Below are 17148 nucleotides of genomic sequence, written 5' to 3'. Positions count from 1 at the left end.
AGATGTAATACTGAGGCCACAAAACCGGAACCCCTCAACGCCTTCAGAATGGGTGACAAAGGGCGGCCTTGGTGGAGTCCAACCCTCACCGGGAACAAGTCCGACTTACTGCCGAATATGCGGACCAAACTCTGACTTCGGTCGTACAGGGACCGATCAGCCCGTATCAGAGGGTTCGGTACCCCATACTCCCGAAGCACCCTTCACAGGACTCCCGAGGGACACGGTTGAACGCCTTCTCCAAGTCCACAAAACACATGTGGACAGGTTGGGCGAACTCCCATGCATACCCTTATGCTTGAACATGGTGTTCATTATGGACAATCCGTGATGAACACAGAAGTCCAATAACAGAACACCGCTCGGGTTCTGATCGGAAGGGCCGTTCCTCCCAATCACGCCCTTCCAGGTCTCACTGCCCACGTGAACATTGAAGTCCCCCAGCAGAACGACGGAGTCCCCAGCGGGAGCGCTCTCCAGCCCCCCCTCCAAGGACTCCAAAAAGGGTGGGTACTCTGAACTGCTGTTTGGTGCATAGGCACAAACAACAGTCAGGACCCGTCCCCCCACCCGAAGGTGGAGGGAGGCTACCCTCTCGTCCACCAGGGTAAACCCCAACGTACAGGTGCCAAGCCGGGGGGCAATAAGTATACCTACACCTGCTCGGCGCCTCTCACCGTGGGCAACTCCAGAGTGGAAGAGAGTCCAACCCCTCTCGAGAGGACTGGCACCAGAGCCCAAGCCGTGTGTGGAGGCGAGTCCGACTATATCTCGTCGGAACTTCTCAACCTCACACACCAGCTCGGGGTTCTTCCCTGCCAGAGAGGTGACATTCCACGTCCCTAGAGCCAGATTCTGTAGCCGGGATCGGATCGCCAAGGTCCCCGCCTTCGGCCACCACCCAGCTCACATTGCACCCGACCCCAATGGCCCCTCCCACAGGTGGTGAGCCCATGGCTTTGCCAAAAATGTATTTTCTTGAACCAATTGTGCCGAGGTGTAGCGTGTATGAGTTAAATAATTTTTTTAATTAATTTAGCAGAAAAAAATAAACCAGAAGCAATGCTTGCGTTACCACCGGTTTACTGTAATTTTAAGTTTGTTAAAATCAAACTAATATGTCTCATAAAGGAGCACCGCGTCACTTCTTATAGGTATAAAATCTAGGGGAAATGACGACAAACCTTTTTATCAGTCTCGTCATCTGAAGGTTGCTACACTTGATGAAATTTAGAGTTCTAGATGACAGAGATTTACTTAAAATCAGAACACACACAAAATACAACCAAGAGTGGAATTTTATGGTAGATTTAATGACATCTACAAGGGATCTAGAGGGAAACACACAAAGGTGTCTTTACTAAAGAAAGAATATAACACGAATAATGATAAAAAGTTGGAAACGTGCGTTTGCTGCGTCCAGTGCGGACTGGAGAGAGAGAGAGAGAGAGGACAAAGTTAAGATTTTGTCAGAAGCTAGTGATTTCCCCGAAATTATTCGGCACTAATACTGTACAATCTGGCAAAGGTTTTGCAGCGTCTACTCAACACAAGTAGGCTCAAGCTGGTGGGTGGTCTCTCTCTCTGGGCACGTATCAGAAGAAGCAAGGAGACAGATTTGGTTGCGGGAGGAATTTTTTTTTTGAAAAATAAAGCAAAACAAAAGAGGCAGAAGAAGAAAAAATACTGTGCATCACACCTTCCTGGGAGAGTAGGACAGTCTCTCTCACCGCCTGCTTTCCGGGATCCGCTCGTAAGTCCGGAGGACTCACGCTTGGCTGATAGCCGCAGCAACTGTTCGGGAGGCTTAGCAGCAGGGTTCCATGGAGGCGAGGGAGCCGGGTCTCCATCTCTAAGGCCTGTGGTTACCTAGCCGTGTGCCAGAATAAAAAAAGGGCAAAAGGGGAGGGGTGGCCCATGGCCAGCCCGGCTGGCGAGCTGCCAGCAAGACAAGAGGAGAGAAAAAAACATGAGCGAAGCGAGGAGGCAGGAGTTAAGAGTTAAATACCCCAGAGGCAGGGCGTGGGCAAGAGGGATTGCCGACTTGGAGGAGACCAGACCCATCAGCTTGAATCTGGTCTACAAATTTGATAAAATGGGTTTAAAATCATATATTAATATAAAATAACCTCAATTTGGTACTCTCTTTACTCAGAGGTCAAGCATATCAGACTGACTGTTTATACTTTAGTTTTGGCAAATCAAATGTTCAAAACACATTTCATGCTGTTTGGAGTCACATCAAGACAAACAATCCTCAAAATCTCACAGTTGCTCGGAAAAAGTTGAAAAAGCTTAGTTGACACACTGACACAGACATCAAGGCATACATTTGGAATATTTATGCAGAGTTAATGAAATATTAAACAAATATTTATCCTTGGTTAAACATCAAGTGAGAGTTGATGGTTGCAGTACTCTCAAACACAACTGGGTGCCGCCTTGCATGCACGTTTGGATATTAATCAAATAGTTTGTTGCTGTATTTGCATCCCATCGTCGATCGGTCGGTCCCTTTTGGGCTGTTGTGACTTCAAACGAAGAAAGAACTCTTTGATGACTGAAAACCAAGATTTTGAGGGGACCTGCTAATTACTTTAGGGTTCAAAGTGTCTTGTCGTGGGAGTCTCACAGCAGGGTGGCTTCGAAGAATGCAGTTTATCACACTATGGGGGGTCATTGTGTCACCTCTGTTTGCGGGGAGCATGTCCACGACAGAGGTCTGGCTGGCTAGGCGGGTCACACCACCGTGGCTCTGTTTGGGAGCAAGCGGCTGCTGCGCTGAAACATCTCGCCACGTGGGTAGCCAGTGGTTTGGCCTTGCGGCCACAACCGGATTTCCACTTGGTCATTGAGGCCAAGAATTGTTCAGTTACGACGCCACGTAATGCCAGCCAGTGGCATAGACCCAAAAATGCGATCAACGTGGTAAATAAAAGATGAAAAAAAATCTTGGGGTTGAAACCTAGCACCCCGAGAGGTCAGAAACCAGAGCAGAAACAAAAGCTTCTCTCCTTCTTTCTCTACTCAAAAGGCGGGCTGAGAGCTTCTCCTTTTAAACTTCCCGGTACAAATAAGAAGGGTGGTCGCCCGAGTTTATGATGGGCGTGAAAGTTTCTTTGTTTGCTAATTTTCTTGAAAAATAATTTGGGCTGACTAACTTTCTCTCGTATCTCACGCTTGGCTCATAACGTTTACCTAGTTTTGGGGTACGGAAAATAATCTTATGAATTGTCTTTCATTTGAATCTAAACATGACTTATTGTGTCATTTTAAACTTATCATCTTCATCGCCACCCAGATACTATTCTTTCATATATATGCTCATGAAAGAGGGAAGGAATGTGTCATGGTCTGTCCCTGCAGTTTCGTCGTGGGAGCTTGAGTGGCACTTTGCGCCCCTCTCTATCTCCTCCGCTCTCTTTTCCCAGTAATCAGCACCACCTCGGCCGCGCACCTGTTGCCAATCAGCACTCTACACTGCCTGCATTTAAGCCTGCCAGATGCAGGAAATCTCCTCCAGCGTATTAACGTTCAACCGTGGTACATCGGCTCTATCCTCGCCTGTAAGCTACGCTACTCTTCCTCTTCATCTGCAGTGCTCCTTCCGTGCTCCCCACCTCGCTGTTTGCTCCAGCCACGCCGCCAAGCTCTTCCACCTGCTCACGCCACCGCTTCCTGCACATTCCTTGTCCCAACGGTCCACCATCACGCCTTGGAGATCCCAGCCTGAACTCAAATACAGATAAACCATTCTCCACGACTTCTTCCGCCTCCATCTGCTTCTGGGTCCAGTCAACATCGATACTATTACATCGTGACATATACTCTGGCCCTCATGAACCCAGCAACCCCGGAGTCACTAAGAGAAGCTCCCACCCACCAAGGCGCCCACATTGGAAGACAGGACAAAGTTCTCTGTGAGATCATGGACTCGTTAAACACCCTTTCTCAACAAGTCTCCCTCATTTCTTCCCAAATGCACGCCAGCCACCCTCCTGTAAGTACTCCTTCCGAGCCCATTCCCGCCTCCCGTACAAAGAGTCTCATGTTCTTCCACCCAAGCCATACTCATGGGACTTAAGTTCATGCAGTGATTTCCTCCTCAATTGCTCCCTAGTATTCAATCTACAAACATTAAATTACCCCACGGAACAATCCTAGGTCACCAACCTCCTAAGCGGAAAAGCTAAATGGGACACCGCACTATGGCACAATTCCTCCCGTATTCACGTCATTTGACTCCTATTCCACCTAACTTAAAAAGGTCTTTGATCACCCCGTTCAGGGCAGGGAAGCCACACGACGCCTTCTTACACTCACTCAGGACTCTAGTTCCGTGGCGTCCTATTCAGTCGAATTTAGAATTCTTGCGGGTGAGTGTGGGTGGGATGACGCTGCGCTAAGGGGTATTTTTTTTAAAGGGCTTTCAGAGCAACTTAAGGACAAGCTCGCAACGAGGGACGAACCCTCCTCATTCGAAGACCTAATCTCGTTGTCCATTTGCCTTGACAATCGCTTGTGGGAAAGAACGCGCAGATTATCACCCTCCGCGGGCACAGCGCCGCTAGCAATACCGCCGCATTCTGAACTCACGACTGCCTCCTCTTCACCCCCACTGCGTCGGGTGAACCCATGCAACTCGGCAACACCACATTAGACCCTCAGGAACGTCAGCGCCGTTTCAATCATAGATTGTGTATCTATTGTGGACAACCAGGTCACGTCATTGCCACATGCTCCATAAGACCAAATGACCGAGCCAAACCAACACCTCAGCGAGCTTTCCCTCCCACTGCCCTGGGCAACTCATCACCTACCAAACTGCTCTGTTCATTCTACTCATCTCAGATAATCACTGTGAAACCATCCAGCTTTTTGTTATTCCCTTCCTGGATACTCCGTTAGTATTCGGAATCCCCAGCAAACCTCAACCACCTGCCACACTGGTCAACCTCTCCCAGGTGCCGGAAGAATATCACAACCTCTCTCCTATTTTTAGCAAAGAGGTTGTCATTTTAGTACCCCCTCACCACCCTTACGACTGCGCGATCGATCTCCTCCCAGGAGCCCCTCTGCCCTCCAGCCGTCTCCTCAATCTTTCCCGCCCTGAGAAAAAGGCTATGGAGGACTATATCCGTGACTCCTTTGGTTTGGGACGCATCCGGTCCTCTTCTTCCCCCGTGGGGGTCGGCTTCTTCTTTGTTAATAAAAAAGATACCACTCTCCGCGCCCCTGCATCGATTACCGTGGACTCAATGACATCACCGTAAAAAAATAAATCTCCAGTGCACCTTATTGACCCCTCATTTGAACCCCTCTGCGACACCCATATATTCACCAAATTGGATCTACGCAATGCATACCATCTCATTCGGATGAGAGAAGGGGATGAATGGAAAACAACTTTCAATACCCCCCCAAGGACACTTCGAATTCCTGGTCATGGCATTTGGATTAACCCAACGCCCCCGCCGTTTTCCACACCTTAACCGGTTCATTTTCGTCTATTTAGACGACATCCTCATTTATTTACGTTCTCCCGAAGAACATCACCATCATGTCCGCCAAATCCTCCAGCGTCTCCTTGAGAAGCGCCTTTTTGTCAAACCTGATAAATCCTCTCCTCTTTACATTTCCTGGGCTATATCATTGCCAGAGGACAATTACACCAAGATCCAAGCAGTCGTCAACTGGCTCATTCCCTCCTCCCGCAAAGAACTACGATTCTTAGGATTCGCCAATTTTTACTGTCGTTTCATCCGCATCTACAGCAAAGTGGCTACCTCTCTCACTAGCCTTACTTCCACCAGCTTTCCATTCCAGTGGACCCCTGCTGCATCCCAAACCTTCGAGCACCTAAAAGACTTATTCACCAGTGCCCCTATCCTGAGACACCCCGACCCCTACCTCCAGTTTGTTGTGGAGGTCGACGCCTCTGACACTGGGGTGGGAACCCGTTCTCTCCCAGTGGGACCCCAAATCCCAGAAACTACATCCTTGTGCCTTTTTCTCCCGTTGTCTGTCTCCAGCCGAGCAGAATTATGACGTAGGAAATCGTGAGCTACTGGCCATCGTCTGGGTATTGGAGGAATGGAGGCATTGACTGGAGGGGACAGATTCTCCATTTATTATATGGACCGATCATAAAAATCTTGCCTATCTCCGTTCCGCCAAACGTCTCAACCCTCGACAAGCTCGGTGGGCCCTCTTCCTGAGCCAATTTAATTTCAGCCTCTCCTTCTGCCCTGGTTCCCACAACGCACGCAATCCCACCTCCTGGAGCACCTTTCTTCCATGGATCGAATATGCCCACAACTCCCAGGAGCATACTGTGGTGGTTCCCACGGTGAGGGATCACCTGCAAAAGTTTCAGTCATTTGGAAGGACGTCAGGGCGGCTCTGAATCAGTCTGCCAAGAGGAATAAACGGCTTGCGGATCTTCGTCGCTCTCCCTCACCTGAGTACAAGGTGGGTCAGACGGTTTGGCTCTCCTCCCGTGACCTCCCGCTAGTGATGGGCAAATGAAACCGAGCCTTTGGAGCTTGTGTCACTCTTCCTGAAGTGGAGTGATTCGAAACGCTGTGTCGGAGCTAGTATCAAAACACCAGTATCATGTGACTGATGACGTTTGAAGCTTGGAACGTTATCGCTGTTTATATTCGCACTCCATTCCTTCAAAATGTTTTGAAGCTTTTCATTGGCTCGTGGCGTTTCAACGCATTCTGAGCCAATGACAGCTTGACAGGTTTGACAGATTTGAGTCGTTTGGCGCCATACTAGCTATATAAGATGGATCATTATGCTTCAAAATGGGGTTGTGAGGAGATAGAGATTTGGAGAGTAAGGGTATTTTGGCAAGTCAACCATACAAGTCCCCAAATAACATACCATTATCTTGAAAGGTTTTCCTTAAAAACACCACACACACACACACACACACACACACACACACACACAACAATGTTTCTGAATTCACACACCATGATCATTTGCAAAGTAGTAAGGATTTCTAATCCTGTTAGGGAGTTTTAGTCCAGTTTTTAAATAAAGCTCAAAGCTTAAAATAAACCCTTAACCAACATTTAACCACATTTAACATCCATCCATCCATCCATTATCTGAGCCGCTTACCTCACAAGGGTCGCGGGAGCGCTGGAGCCTATCCCAGCTATCATTGGGCAGAAGGCGGGGTACACCCTGAACTGGTTGCCAGCCAATCGCAGCACACACATAAACAAACAACCATTCGCACTCACATTCACACCTATGGGCAATTTAGAGTCTTCAATTAACCTACCATGCATGTTTTTGAGATGTGGGAGGAAACCAGAGTGCCCGGAGAAAACTCACGTTCTCTCCGTGCCATGCAACTCTCTCCCTCTCTCTTTTCCCAGTAATCAGCACCACCTCGGCCACGCACCTATTGCCAATCAGCACTCTACACTGCCTGCATTTAAGCCTGCCAGATCCAGGAAATCGGTGCCAGAGTATTAATGTTCAACTGTGGTATATCGGCTCGATCCTCGCATGGAAGCTACGCTACTCCCCACACTTGTACTCATCTCCGTGTTCCTCTTCGTCCGCAGTGCTTATTCCGTGCTCCCCGCCTCGCTGTTTTCTCCAGCCACGTCGCCAAGCTCTTCCACCTACTCATGCCACCGCTTCCCCCACGTTCCTTCTCCTGACGGTCCATCATCATGCCTTGGAGATCCCACCCTGAGCTAAAATACAAATAAACCATTCTTCACGACTTCTTCCGCCTCCATCTGCTAAAGGGTCCAGTCAACATTGATACTATTATATCAAGACAGAATGCCAGGGAAAAGGTAGCGCAGCTCAACAGACATCAGGAATAAAATCACATTTCCTCATCTGCAATATAGGGAAACACGAGCTTAAGCTTTGCATCAGCAGTTTGTCAGTCCCAAGATTCCCCTTCTTAGGGGTGCTGTTGCTTCAGTGTTCAGCAACTTTTTGTAATCACAGGAGTTCTCTTCAAAATGTGTCCCTTCAAAAGGGACAAATTCTCTTTGATCCACCAGTTTGTGGCTTTGCAAATCTGACTTATCAAGCTATTGCTAATTAAGTTAGTCCAGACCTAATGTCTTTTGGTCATTGTACCCAGTGGGAGTTTTTCGTGATGGTATTACTGACAGCTGGTTTGGACGGCCATTTATCCTTCGGTTTGGAGTTCTCTCTTTTTTAGAGTCGGCAATATTTGTTACACAGTATTAGAACTGTGCGACCCAAAAAAAGAACTCCTGTGAACATCCAAGGTGTCCATTAAAAAGACATACAGGCAGATATGTCCTGAAGCTAACGCAACAATGGCCAGTTGAGCGAAGCTAGTAATCACAACTTAAAGTTCAAAAAGTCAGTCAGCACTCAGAAAGCAGTGTGATTGTTCCTAAAGAAAAAAAAAAAAAAAGCAGTGCGTGTGTGGAGTGGGGGTCCTAGCTAAATATTGTTTGTGCACATTATTTTATCTCCCCAAAAAATTGTTGTTGTCTATTTTAGTAATTATGTTGATATTTAAAAATATATAAGCTCTTTTGTTGTTTATTTTTTACAGTGCCATCAAGCAACAATGCTCAGGGATAAGTGGTCTTTTACATTTTTGCCCCGAGCACCCACAGAGAATTATTTTTATTTTAACATAAATTAAGCAATCTGGACGACTATAAAGAGTACAATAAGGCAAAAAAATATTATTCACGCAGAACAACTTATTTACACCGCTCAACTCCATGTTGATGTACAAATTTAAGATTAAAATAAAATTTGCTTCATTTCTTTGCTTTTCTGTTCTGGCCATCAACTTGCCCCATCTCCACCTGCACCTGATGCCTGCTTCAAGCTGTGCCACATGAATACCATCCTTCTCTTTAAGCACTCTCATTCTGGAAAAAATCTAAAATTGAAGTTAGTTCATTCTGTGTTATGACATAATCCTTAACAGCGCTCCGTCGCTTAATATATTTAACATTAACATCAGTAAACTAGTTAGATAATTGTAGCCGCATTTCCCAATTAATACAAAATGTACTAGAGGATCAGCTCTTGTTGCAGTAGTTTCGTGTGCTTTGCGGTTCCACTTGGGACCACAACCACAGTCTCGACCCGCAGCACCTCAACGTGAAAATACAAAAGACCAGCCCAACAAATACCACACTGGCTGATCGGACGACCAAAAATGTTGCTTAAACGTAAGAGTAGCAATAGAGGATGTCCGCTCCAGAGGTGGGTAGAGTAGCCAAACATTGTCCTCATGTAAGAATACTGTTACTTGAGAATAATGTGACTCAAGTAAAAGTAAATAGTAGTCTTTAACAAAGCTAAACTCAACCACGAACTCCCTAAATACAAGCAGCACATCGACTGTCCTACCAGGGAAAATAACATTTTAGACCACTGCTATACTACGCTAAATAACGCATACCGTGCTATACCTCGTGCAGCCCTGGGCTTGTCTGATCACTGCTTAATTCACTTAATACCGACGTACAGGCAAGAGATTAAATGCGCGAAGCCTACAGTGAAAACAGTGAAAAAGTGGACCAATGAAGCAAAGATAGAACTTCAAAACTGTTTAGACTGCACAGACTGGAGTGTCTTTGAAAATTCAGCTGGCAGCCTGGATGAATATACGGACACTGTCACATCCTATATCAGTTTCTGTGAAGATGTGTGTGTAACAACAAAGTCATTTCGCACATTCAACAACAACAAGCCGTGGTTCACTGCCAAACTTAAGCAGCTTCGCCAAGCTAAGGAGGACGCATATCAGAGCGGGGACAGGGCCGTGTATAATCGTGCTAGAAACCTGCTGACTAAAGAAATTAACATTGCAAAGAGGAACTATGCAGCAAAGTTGGAAAAACAGTTTCGCGCTAACGACTCTGAATCAGTCTGGCATGCATTCCAATCACTAACCAATTAGAAGCGACGATTACCCCGAGCTGAGAACAATAGCACATAACCAACAACTTGAATACGTTCTACTGCAGATTTGAAAAGGACACTTTTACACCCCACACCCACCCAGCCGCACCACAATCACACCCCCGACTTCTGCGTTAACCATCCATGAACAGAACGTGAGACGCATCTTCAAACAACAAAAGATTAAAAAGCGGCAGGCCCAAACCATGTGTCCCCATCCTGCCTCAAAGTCTGCGCGGACCAGCTCGCTCCAGTCTTCTCACAGATATTCAATGGATCTCTGGAACTGTGCAAAGTACCATCCTGTTTCAAACGCTCCACCATCATTCCAGTCCCCAAGAAACCTACAATCTCGGGTCCAAATGACTACAGAACTGTCACCTTGATATCTGTGGTCATGAAGTAATTTGAACATCTCGTGCTGGACCACCTCAAGAGCGTGACAGGGTCCCTGCTGGATCCCCTGCAGTTTGCCTACTGAGCGAACAGGTCTGCGGATAATGCAGTCAACATGGGACTGCACTTCATCCGAGAACACCTCGACAGTGCATGGATCTGTGCGAGGATCCTGTTCGTAGACATTAGCTCAGCGTTCAACACCATTATCCCTGAACTCCTTTCATCCATCCTGACGGGCAGGACACAGCAGGTGAGGCTGGGGGAGGCCACCTCATCCACACGCAGCATCAGCACTGGGGTGCCCCAAGGTTGCGTCCTCTCTCCGCTGCTCTTCTCTCTCTACACGAACGACTGCACCCGGCTGTCAAACTCCTGAAGTTTGCAGATGACACCACTGTCATCAGCCTCATCAAGGACGGTGACGAGTCTGCATATCGACAGGAAGTGGAGTGGCTGACACAACCTGGAGCTGAACACGCTCAAGACTGTAGAGGTGATTGTGGACTTCAGGAGGCATCCTTCGGCACAGCTGCCCTTCACGTTGTCCAGCTGCCTTGTGTCAACCGTCGAGACCTTCAAGTTCCTGGCAATTACAGTCTCTCAGGACCTGAAGTGGGCGACCAACATCAACTCCGTCCTCAAAAAGGCAGAGCAGAGGATGTACTTCCTGCAGCTTCTGAGAAAACACAGCCTGCCACAGGAGCTGCTGAGGCAGTTCTACACAGCGGTCATCAAATCAGTCCTGTGTTCTTCCATCACGGTCTGGTTTGGTGCTGCTAGAAAAAAGGACAAACTCCCACTGCAACGGACAATCAAAACTGCTGGAAGAATTTTCGCTACCACCCTACCCACCATTGAGGACTTGCACGCTGCCAGAACTAAGACAAGAACGTGCAAAATCCTCTCGGACCCTCCACATCCCGGTCACCAGCTCTTCCAGCTCCTTCCCCCAGGTAGGCACTACCGATCAATGCAAACTATAACTAGCAGACATTCCAACAGCTTCTTCCCTCTTGCAATCAACTTCTTAAACACCTAACCTACAATTCCATTACAACATGCTGGCAATTTTTTTACTTGAGTTTGTTGTCACATTTCTGTTGGGCCAATTATACATTACTCTTGCACTCACTGTAGTAGTCTCGCCACGCTGCACTATTTGCATATCTGTTGTTGACCAATACTGGCCACTCATGCCAGAGTAGCATCTGCTCCATTTGCACACTGATTGAGGAGTATCTGCAACATTTGCACAATCAACATTGTCCCAGATTATCACACTACTCGCTTGAAGTCTCTGCGCCCTTTGCACAATGGTCATTGCACCGGATTATTGCAATATTAATCTTTCGAACTGCTCTAAGTGCTAGAGGACTCTGCATCTTTTTGCACAATTGTCAAAAATAATAATAATAACAATAATGTAACGGCATTACCAGATAACGAGCAACCCTTCTGATTCTGATTCCAAAAAATTACTTGAGTAAGACTAAAAAGTCCACAGTGAAATTATTACTCAAGTACTGAGTAAATTGTTAGTAGCTTCTGATTGAATTTTATTTTTTTTACCATAGCATGAACATCAATTAAAAAAAAAAATACAAACTAAAATGTGAATGTACAAATTCTGATGTTGCTGCATGTGTGTATGCACAGTCAAAACTACAAAAAAAACAACTGCAATTTCATGCACGGTGTTTTCTCAAGTTATAAGTGATCTAAAATATCCATTTGGGCAGACAGTGCCAGACAAATCTTTTAATACATGAAAGCTGCTGTTTTTGTTCATCTAAATGTAAACGAGTAGCGTGCCGTTGCTTTCATGGTAACGACGACCTACCCAACATGGCCGCCACGTACACAATCTTTCGAACTGCTCTAAGTGCTAGAGGACTCTGCATCTTTTTGCACAATTGTCAAAAATAATAATAATAACAATAATGTACCGGCATTACCAGATAACGAGCAACCCTTCTGATTCCAAAAAATTACTTGAGTAAGACTAAAAAGTCCACAGTGAAATTATTACTCAAGTACTGAGTAAATAGTGAGTAGCTTCTGATTGAATTTTTTTTTTTTTTACCATAGCATGAACATCAATTAAAAAAAAAAATACAAACTAAAATGTGAATGTTCAAATTCTGATGTTGCTGCATGTGTGTATGCACAGTCAAAACTACAAAAAAACCAACTGCAATTTCATGCACGGTGTTTTCTCAAGTTATAAGTGATCTAAAATATCCATTTGGGCAGACAGTGCCAGACAAATCTTTTAATACATGAAAGCTGCTGTTTTTGGTCATCTAAATGTAAACGAGTAGCGTGCCGTTGCTTTCATGGTAACGACGACCTACCCAACATTGCCGCCACGTACACACAACGATCAGCGGGCAGGCTTATCTAGTGTGAATACCTATGCCCAATGGAAGACGTTGTGTGAGGTCATGTGACTTTCTTGTGTCGTTTGATTCGTAAACGCCACTAGCACTTAAATTGGATGACGCAAACAGCGCCCGATGCGGAAGTCGATGTCTCGTGCACAAAATAGTTTATAAATAAGCAACAATTGATAAATAAAAATATCTTTAGCGATATCATTTTTTAATTTAATTTTTTAATTGAATCATAACCCGTGTAACGAGATATCGAATCAGCTCCAGACATTTTGAGGCTTCTCTCGGTGCTGTCTGGCATATTGTAAGCGAGCTGTTTTGTCGCATTGGTCAACTCAAGTGTGCATTCCATTTATGTTCAAGAAGCTCTTTATTGTGTATCTTGAAATAGTCACACCACTTTTTTTGCAGAGAAGCCTAAATTTCAGCTGAAGTTGCTTTTGAGTTTTTCTTTACATTCCGAACAATATTCGTGGAAGGTTGTTGCTGTTGAATTCAGTTTGCTTTGAATTGATGTCCAGATTCCCGTCACTGCCGTCATTGCACGCAGTGCCACACAGTTTCAGGGAACCATCTGTGGACACCACCTTCTAATAAGTAATCCTCATTATTGTCACTTCTGAGTACAACTCGGCATCCATTTATCAAACTGACATATTTTAATGCAAAAAGTGCATTCATCTATTCTCTACAACAATAAATAATCACCTGTGCCTCTCAGTACCCTAATGGAAGTCACCTAAAAATAGTAACTGTTTTGAGTGAGTGACCACCCATAAAGAATAAAAGCTAACTGCACGTACAGATGTATACAGTTGTAAAGTTATACCTTTAACCACTTGATTTGTACCACTAAGCAACTTACAAGTAGCAACCTATTTATTTCTGGTTGAACCATACTACATAAAAAGATAAGCGCAGGGCTCGAGATTGCAAATTGGTCTCATATGCGACCTTTTTTCAGCTTGCGGGATTAAAAATATGTCATCTTGTCGCATATTTTAATGGTTGAAAGTCGCCTTTTTTCTCCTCCTCCTGCACGAGAGAGAGAGAGAGAGAGAGAGAGAGAGAGAGAGAGAGAGAGAGAGCGTTGGTACGGTGTGATCCCGTCTCAATCATTGTTGTGAATCCATTGGAGTTAAAAGTGACCCGCTGCAATATGATTGGCTGCCTGTAGCGGTTTATCATCACAAGAGTCACGGGCATGCTGGAGCCTATCCCAGCTATCTTCGGGCAAGAGGCGGGATACACCCGAACTGGTCGCCACCCAATCGCAGGGCACATATAAACAATCAACCATTCACTCACATTCACACCTATGGACAATTTAGAGAATTCAATCAACCTACCACATGTTTTGGGGATGTGAGAGGAAACCGGAGTGCCCGGAGAAAACCCACGCAGGCACGGGGAGAACATGCAAACTCCACATAGGCGAGGCCGGGATTCAAATCGTCAGAACTGTGAGGCAGACGTGCTAACCAGTCGGCTACCGTGCCACCTTGATTAGCTGCCTGCTGTAACATAATTGACAGCTTCTTCCAGATAGGACACGCTATTATCAACAGCACCATCGCGTTCACGCGCAGTTTTGTGCACCACATATGCCACCACAACGTACCCTGGCCAGCGGTCACCACGTGCCTATATTGACGCTGGCCCACTACTAATTAATTTAAAATGACAAGTGCGAGCCTTCAACTCATCTGGACTAGTGGTGAGCAAGCTAGCTAGCCCGTGCCTACTTTGCAAAGTCCGGCAAGCCGGTAAACCCCTCCTGCCGCAAGTCACCTACAGCTTTTCTTTTTACACACATTATCAATGCTTCTACTTTTGTTACGGGAATGAAACCAAAAGTTGTTATCCCGAGTGACGTCACATATGATCTCAAAATCACGAGAATCTATCTATGTCTAAACCCTGTTTATACCATAGACATATGAACATACTGTACTATATGTGCAAAGTTAAAAAGCCCAGACTCTTTTAAAGAAGATTGTATGGGAAAACAAACTACCATTAAAATAAAGTGCAATTATTGAAGTAGTAATGATTTTTCCATGTTCTGTTTGGGACTATGATTTTAAATAGGTAAATTGATTTATTTTGTTGGTAAATAATTTGCAAAATAAAACTATGGTATCCCATGGTCATGCTGTACCACCTCAAGAAATAGTACGACCAAATCATATGCTGGTGCAACCAACTGAAAACGTTGGTTTCACCAGTGCTACTAGTGCAAAGGCTAGTGCAGAGCCCTGAAGAATGAGTTAAAAATAATAATATATCAATAATTCTTCAGTAAATTAGGAAAATTAGAGTGCCTATAGTGCCCCCACTCGCTAAAGTGCAAGCAATATTGTCATTCGCTACTGCAAATATTGCATTAACAGTTTTTTTATTTATTTATTTAAATAGCCACATTTTTATTCATGTATTTAAAATAGTGGTTGTGATCATGCATACAGTATATTGCTAACTACCAAAAATGGAATTGTATTGTCTTCACTGGAGCTCAGCTCCTATTGCCTTCTGTATAATTTCAACCATGTTAAACCCTCAGATAAAAATGTAGGAATGTGTTTTCTTTTGCTGCCTGAAGCCACAAATAATTTCTTCTTATTGTACAGGAAGTCTTTCCCCTCCCAGCATGCTTCTATGGCTGGCTTTGCAGCTGTTTATGTCTCAGTAAGTTCATCCACACACACACACGCACGTAAAATACTGTATAACTTATTATACCTTTTATATGTCTGTGTTTCAATGTCAGTTAGTAATATTGAAAAACAAAGACTAAATGGATATCATAGAATTATGCATGATGGGATTATGTCAAAGGTTTTGAATTGTGTTTCAGATGTATTTAAACACAGTGCTGACAGACTCCACAAAGCTGCTGAAGCCTCTGTTGGTTTTTTCATTCATCATGTTCGCCATCCTAGCCGGATTAACCAGGATCATACAGTTCCGAAACCATCCTGTTGATGTCTACTGTGGATGGATTCTGGGGATAGCTGTTGCTACATACCTGGTAATGCAGTCAACAAATCTTTTATCCCTTTGTTTTGAACGTGGAAAGATTAGACTTCCAATTCCTATATGTATATTCTAGTGAGAAACATAGAAAGACTTGCAGTAACTGGAGTCTTATTTATAAAATAGTGTGTAGGATCCATACTTGTGTGCACCTACAAAATAATTGGATTATTAAAAGCAGTAAGGTGTGTGTGTGTGTGTGTGTGTGTGTGTGTGCGTGCGCGGGTGTGTGTGTTAAAATGCTCACAGTTCAAAATGGATGTATGGTGAGAACTGAAAGTTGATGTATAAAAGAGATGCATCCAGGTTTCGTTTTATAACTTGAACTTGTGGGGTCTCTACAAATTTAGGCATGTGCGAGCATCCACACGCACGCAAGACTATTACTTGTAAATGTTACGTGTTGGTGACATGCTTGGCCAATGAAGTTATTTAAAAAAAAAAAAAAGCACATGTCGTCGGTGTGGGACAGACAACACGTCGGAGGCAGGCAACACGTAATGTCCGGATCAGACTACAAGACAAATTTACTCTCACGATTGCACTGTCAGACTACTGCAATAAAATCTTGTATTCGGATACCACCGCATCCCGTTTTTTACGATCATTGGGCTTTATCTTGTCAACTCAAATGCGACCGGATACACTCGTTACCGTGGCGACGATAACAAGAGTGGAGCGCGTCGACTTTGTATTATAAGGACAAAATGGGGAAAAACGTGTGTTGGTGGTCACCGGTGCTCAGGACAGGAGAGGACGTTCGATTAAGGCTCGCTTAAGGTATGTTAACGTACTTTTAATACGATACGGCTCATAAGCAGGCAATAAAATGTTATGTAGCCTAGCAAGCTAGTAGTACCACGAACGGTTGGATGTAAACATACTACCGTTCTGTCGAATCATGCTCTAAAGTTTCAGTTTGGGTGAAGTAATTTAATTAAAAATAAAGTAATTTAATTACAGTAAGTTAGCACCCATTATTTCCGTCATGTAATGTTGGTTTGACCTGACTGATTAGAATACACGATCTGACTAGTGGACTAGAGGAGTGATTTCCAACCTTTATGGAGCCAAAGAACATATTTTACAATTTAAAAATCTCACGGCACACCAACAAACAAAAATGTCACAAAAAGTGGATACATTAATTACTGTATTTACTTCCTGCCATATCCTGATCGTGTAAAGCCTAATATATATATATATATATATATATATATATATATATATATATATATATATATATACATATATATACATATACTGTATTTTCACGATGATAAGGCGCACCGTATTAAAAGGCGCAGTCTCAGTTGCGGGGTCTATTTCTGCATTTAACACATACATAAGGCACACCGCATTATTGGGCGCAGGC

At 44.6% G+C, this 17148-nt stretch overlaps 1 protein-coding gene across 1 annotated transcript in view; it reads left to right on the top strand.

Annotated features, from left to right (window-relative positions):
• LOC133411536 (phospholipid phosphatase-related protein type 4-like) overlaps positions 1 to 17148 on the top strand; it is a 200930-nt gene that overhangs the window by 89857 nt on the left and 93925 nt on the right. Inside the window, exons 5-6 of the mRNA XM_061694047.1 lie at positions 15368 to 15425; positions 15595 to 15768. Of these exons, the coding sequence (XP_061550031.1) occupies positions 15368 to 15425; positions 15595 to 15768 (232 nt within the window). The remainder of the gene's footprint in view (positions 1 to 15367; positions 15426 to 15594; positions 15769 to 17148) is intronic.

The sequence above is a fragment of the Phycodurus eques genome, chromosome 13 (assembly GCF_024500275.1).
Source record: "Phycodurus eques isolate BA_2022a chromosome 13, UOR_Pequ_1.1, whole genome shotgun sequence".
NCBI classification, from domain to species: Eukaryota; Metazoa; Chordata; class Actinopteri; order Syngnathiformes; family Syngnathidae; genus Phycodurus; species Phycodurus eques.
Note: the sequence above shows the minus strand (reverse complement) of the source record. Positions and strands in the feature narration are given on the sequence as shown.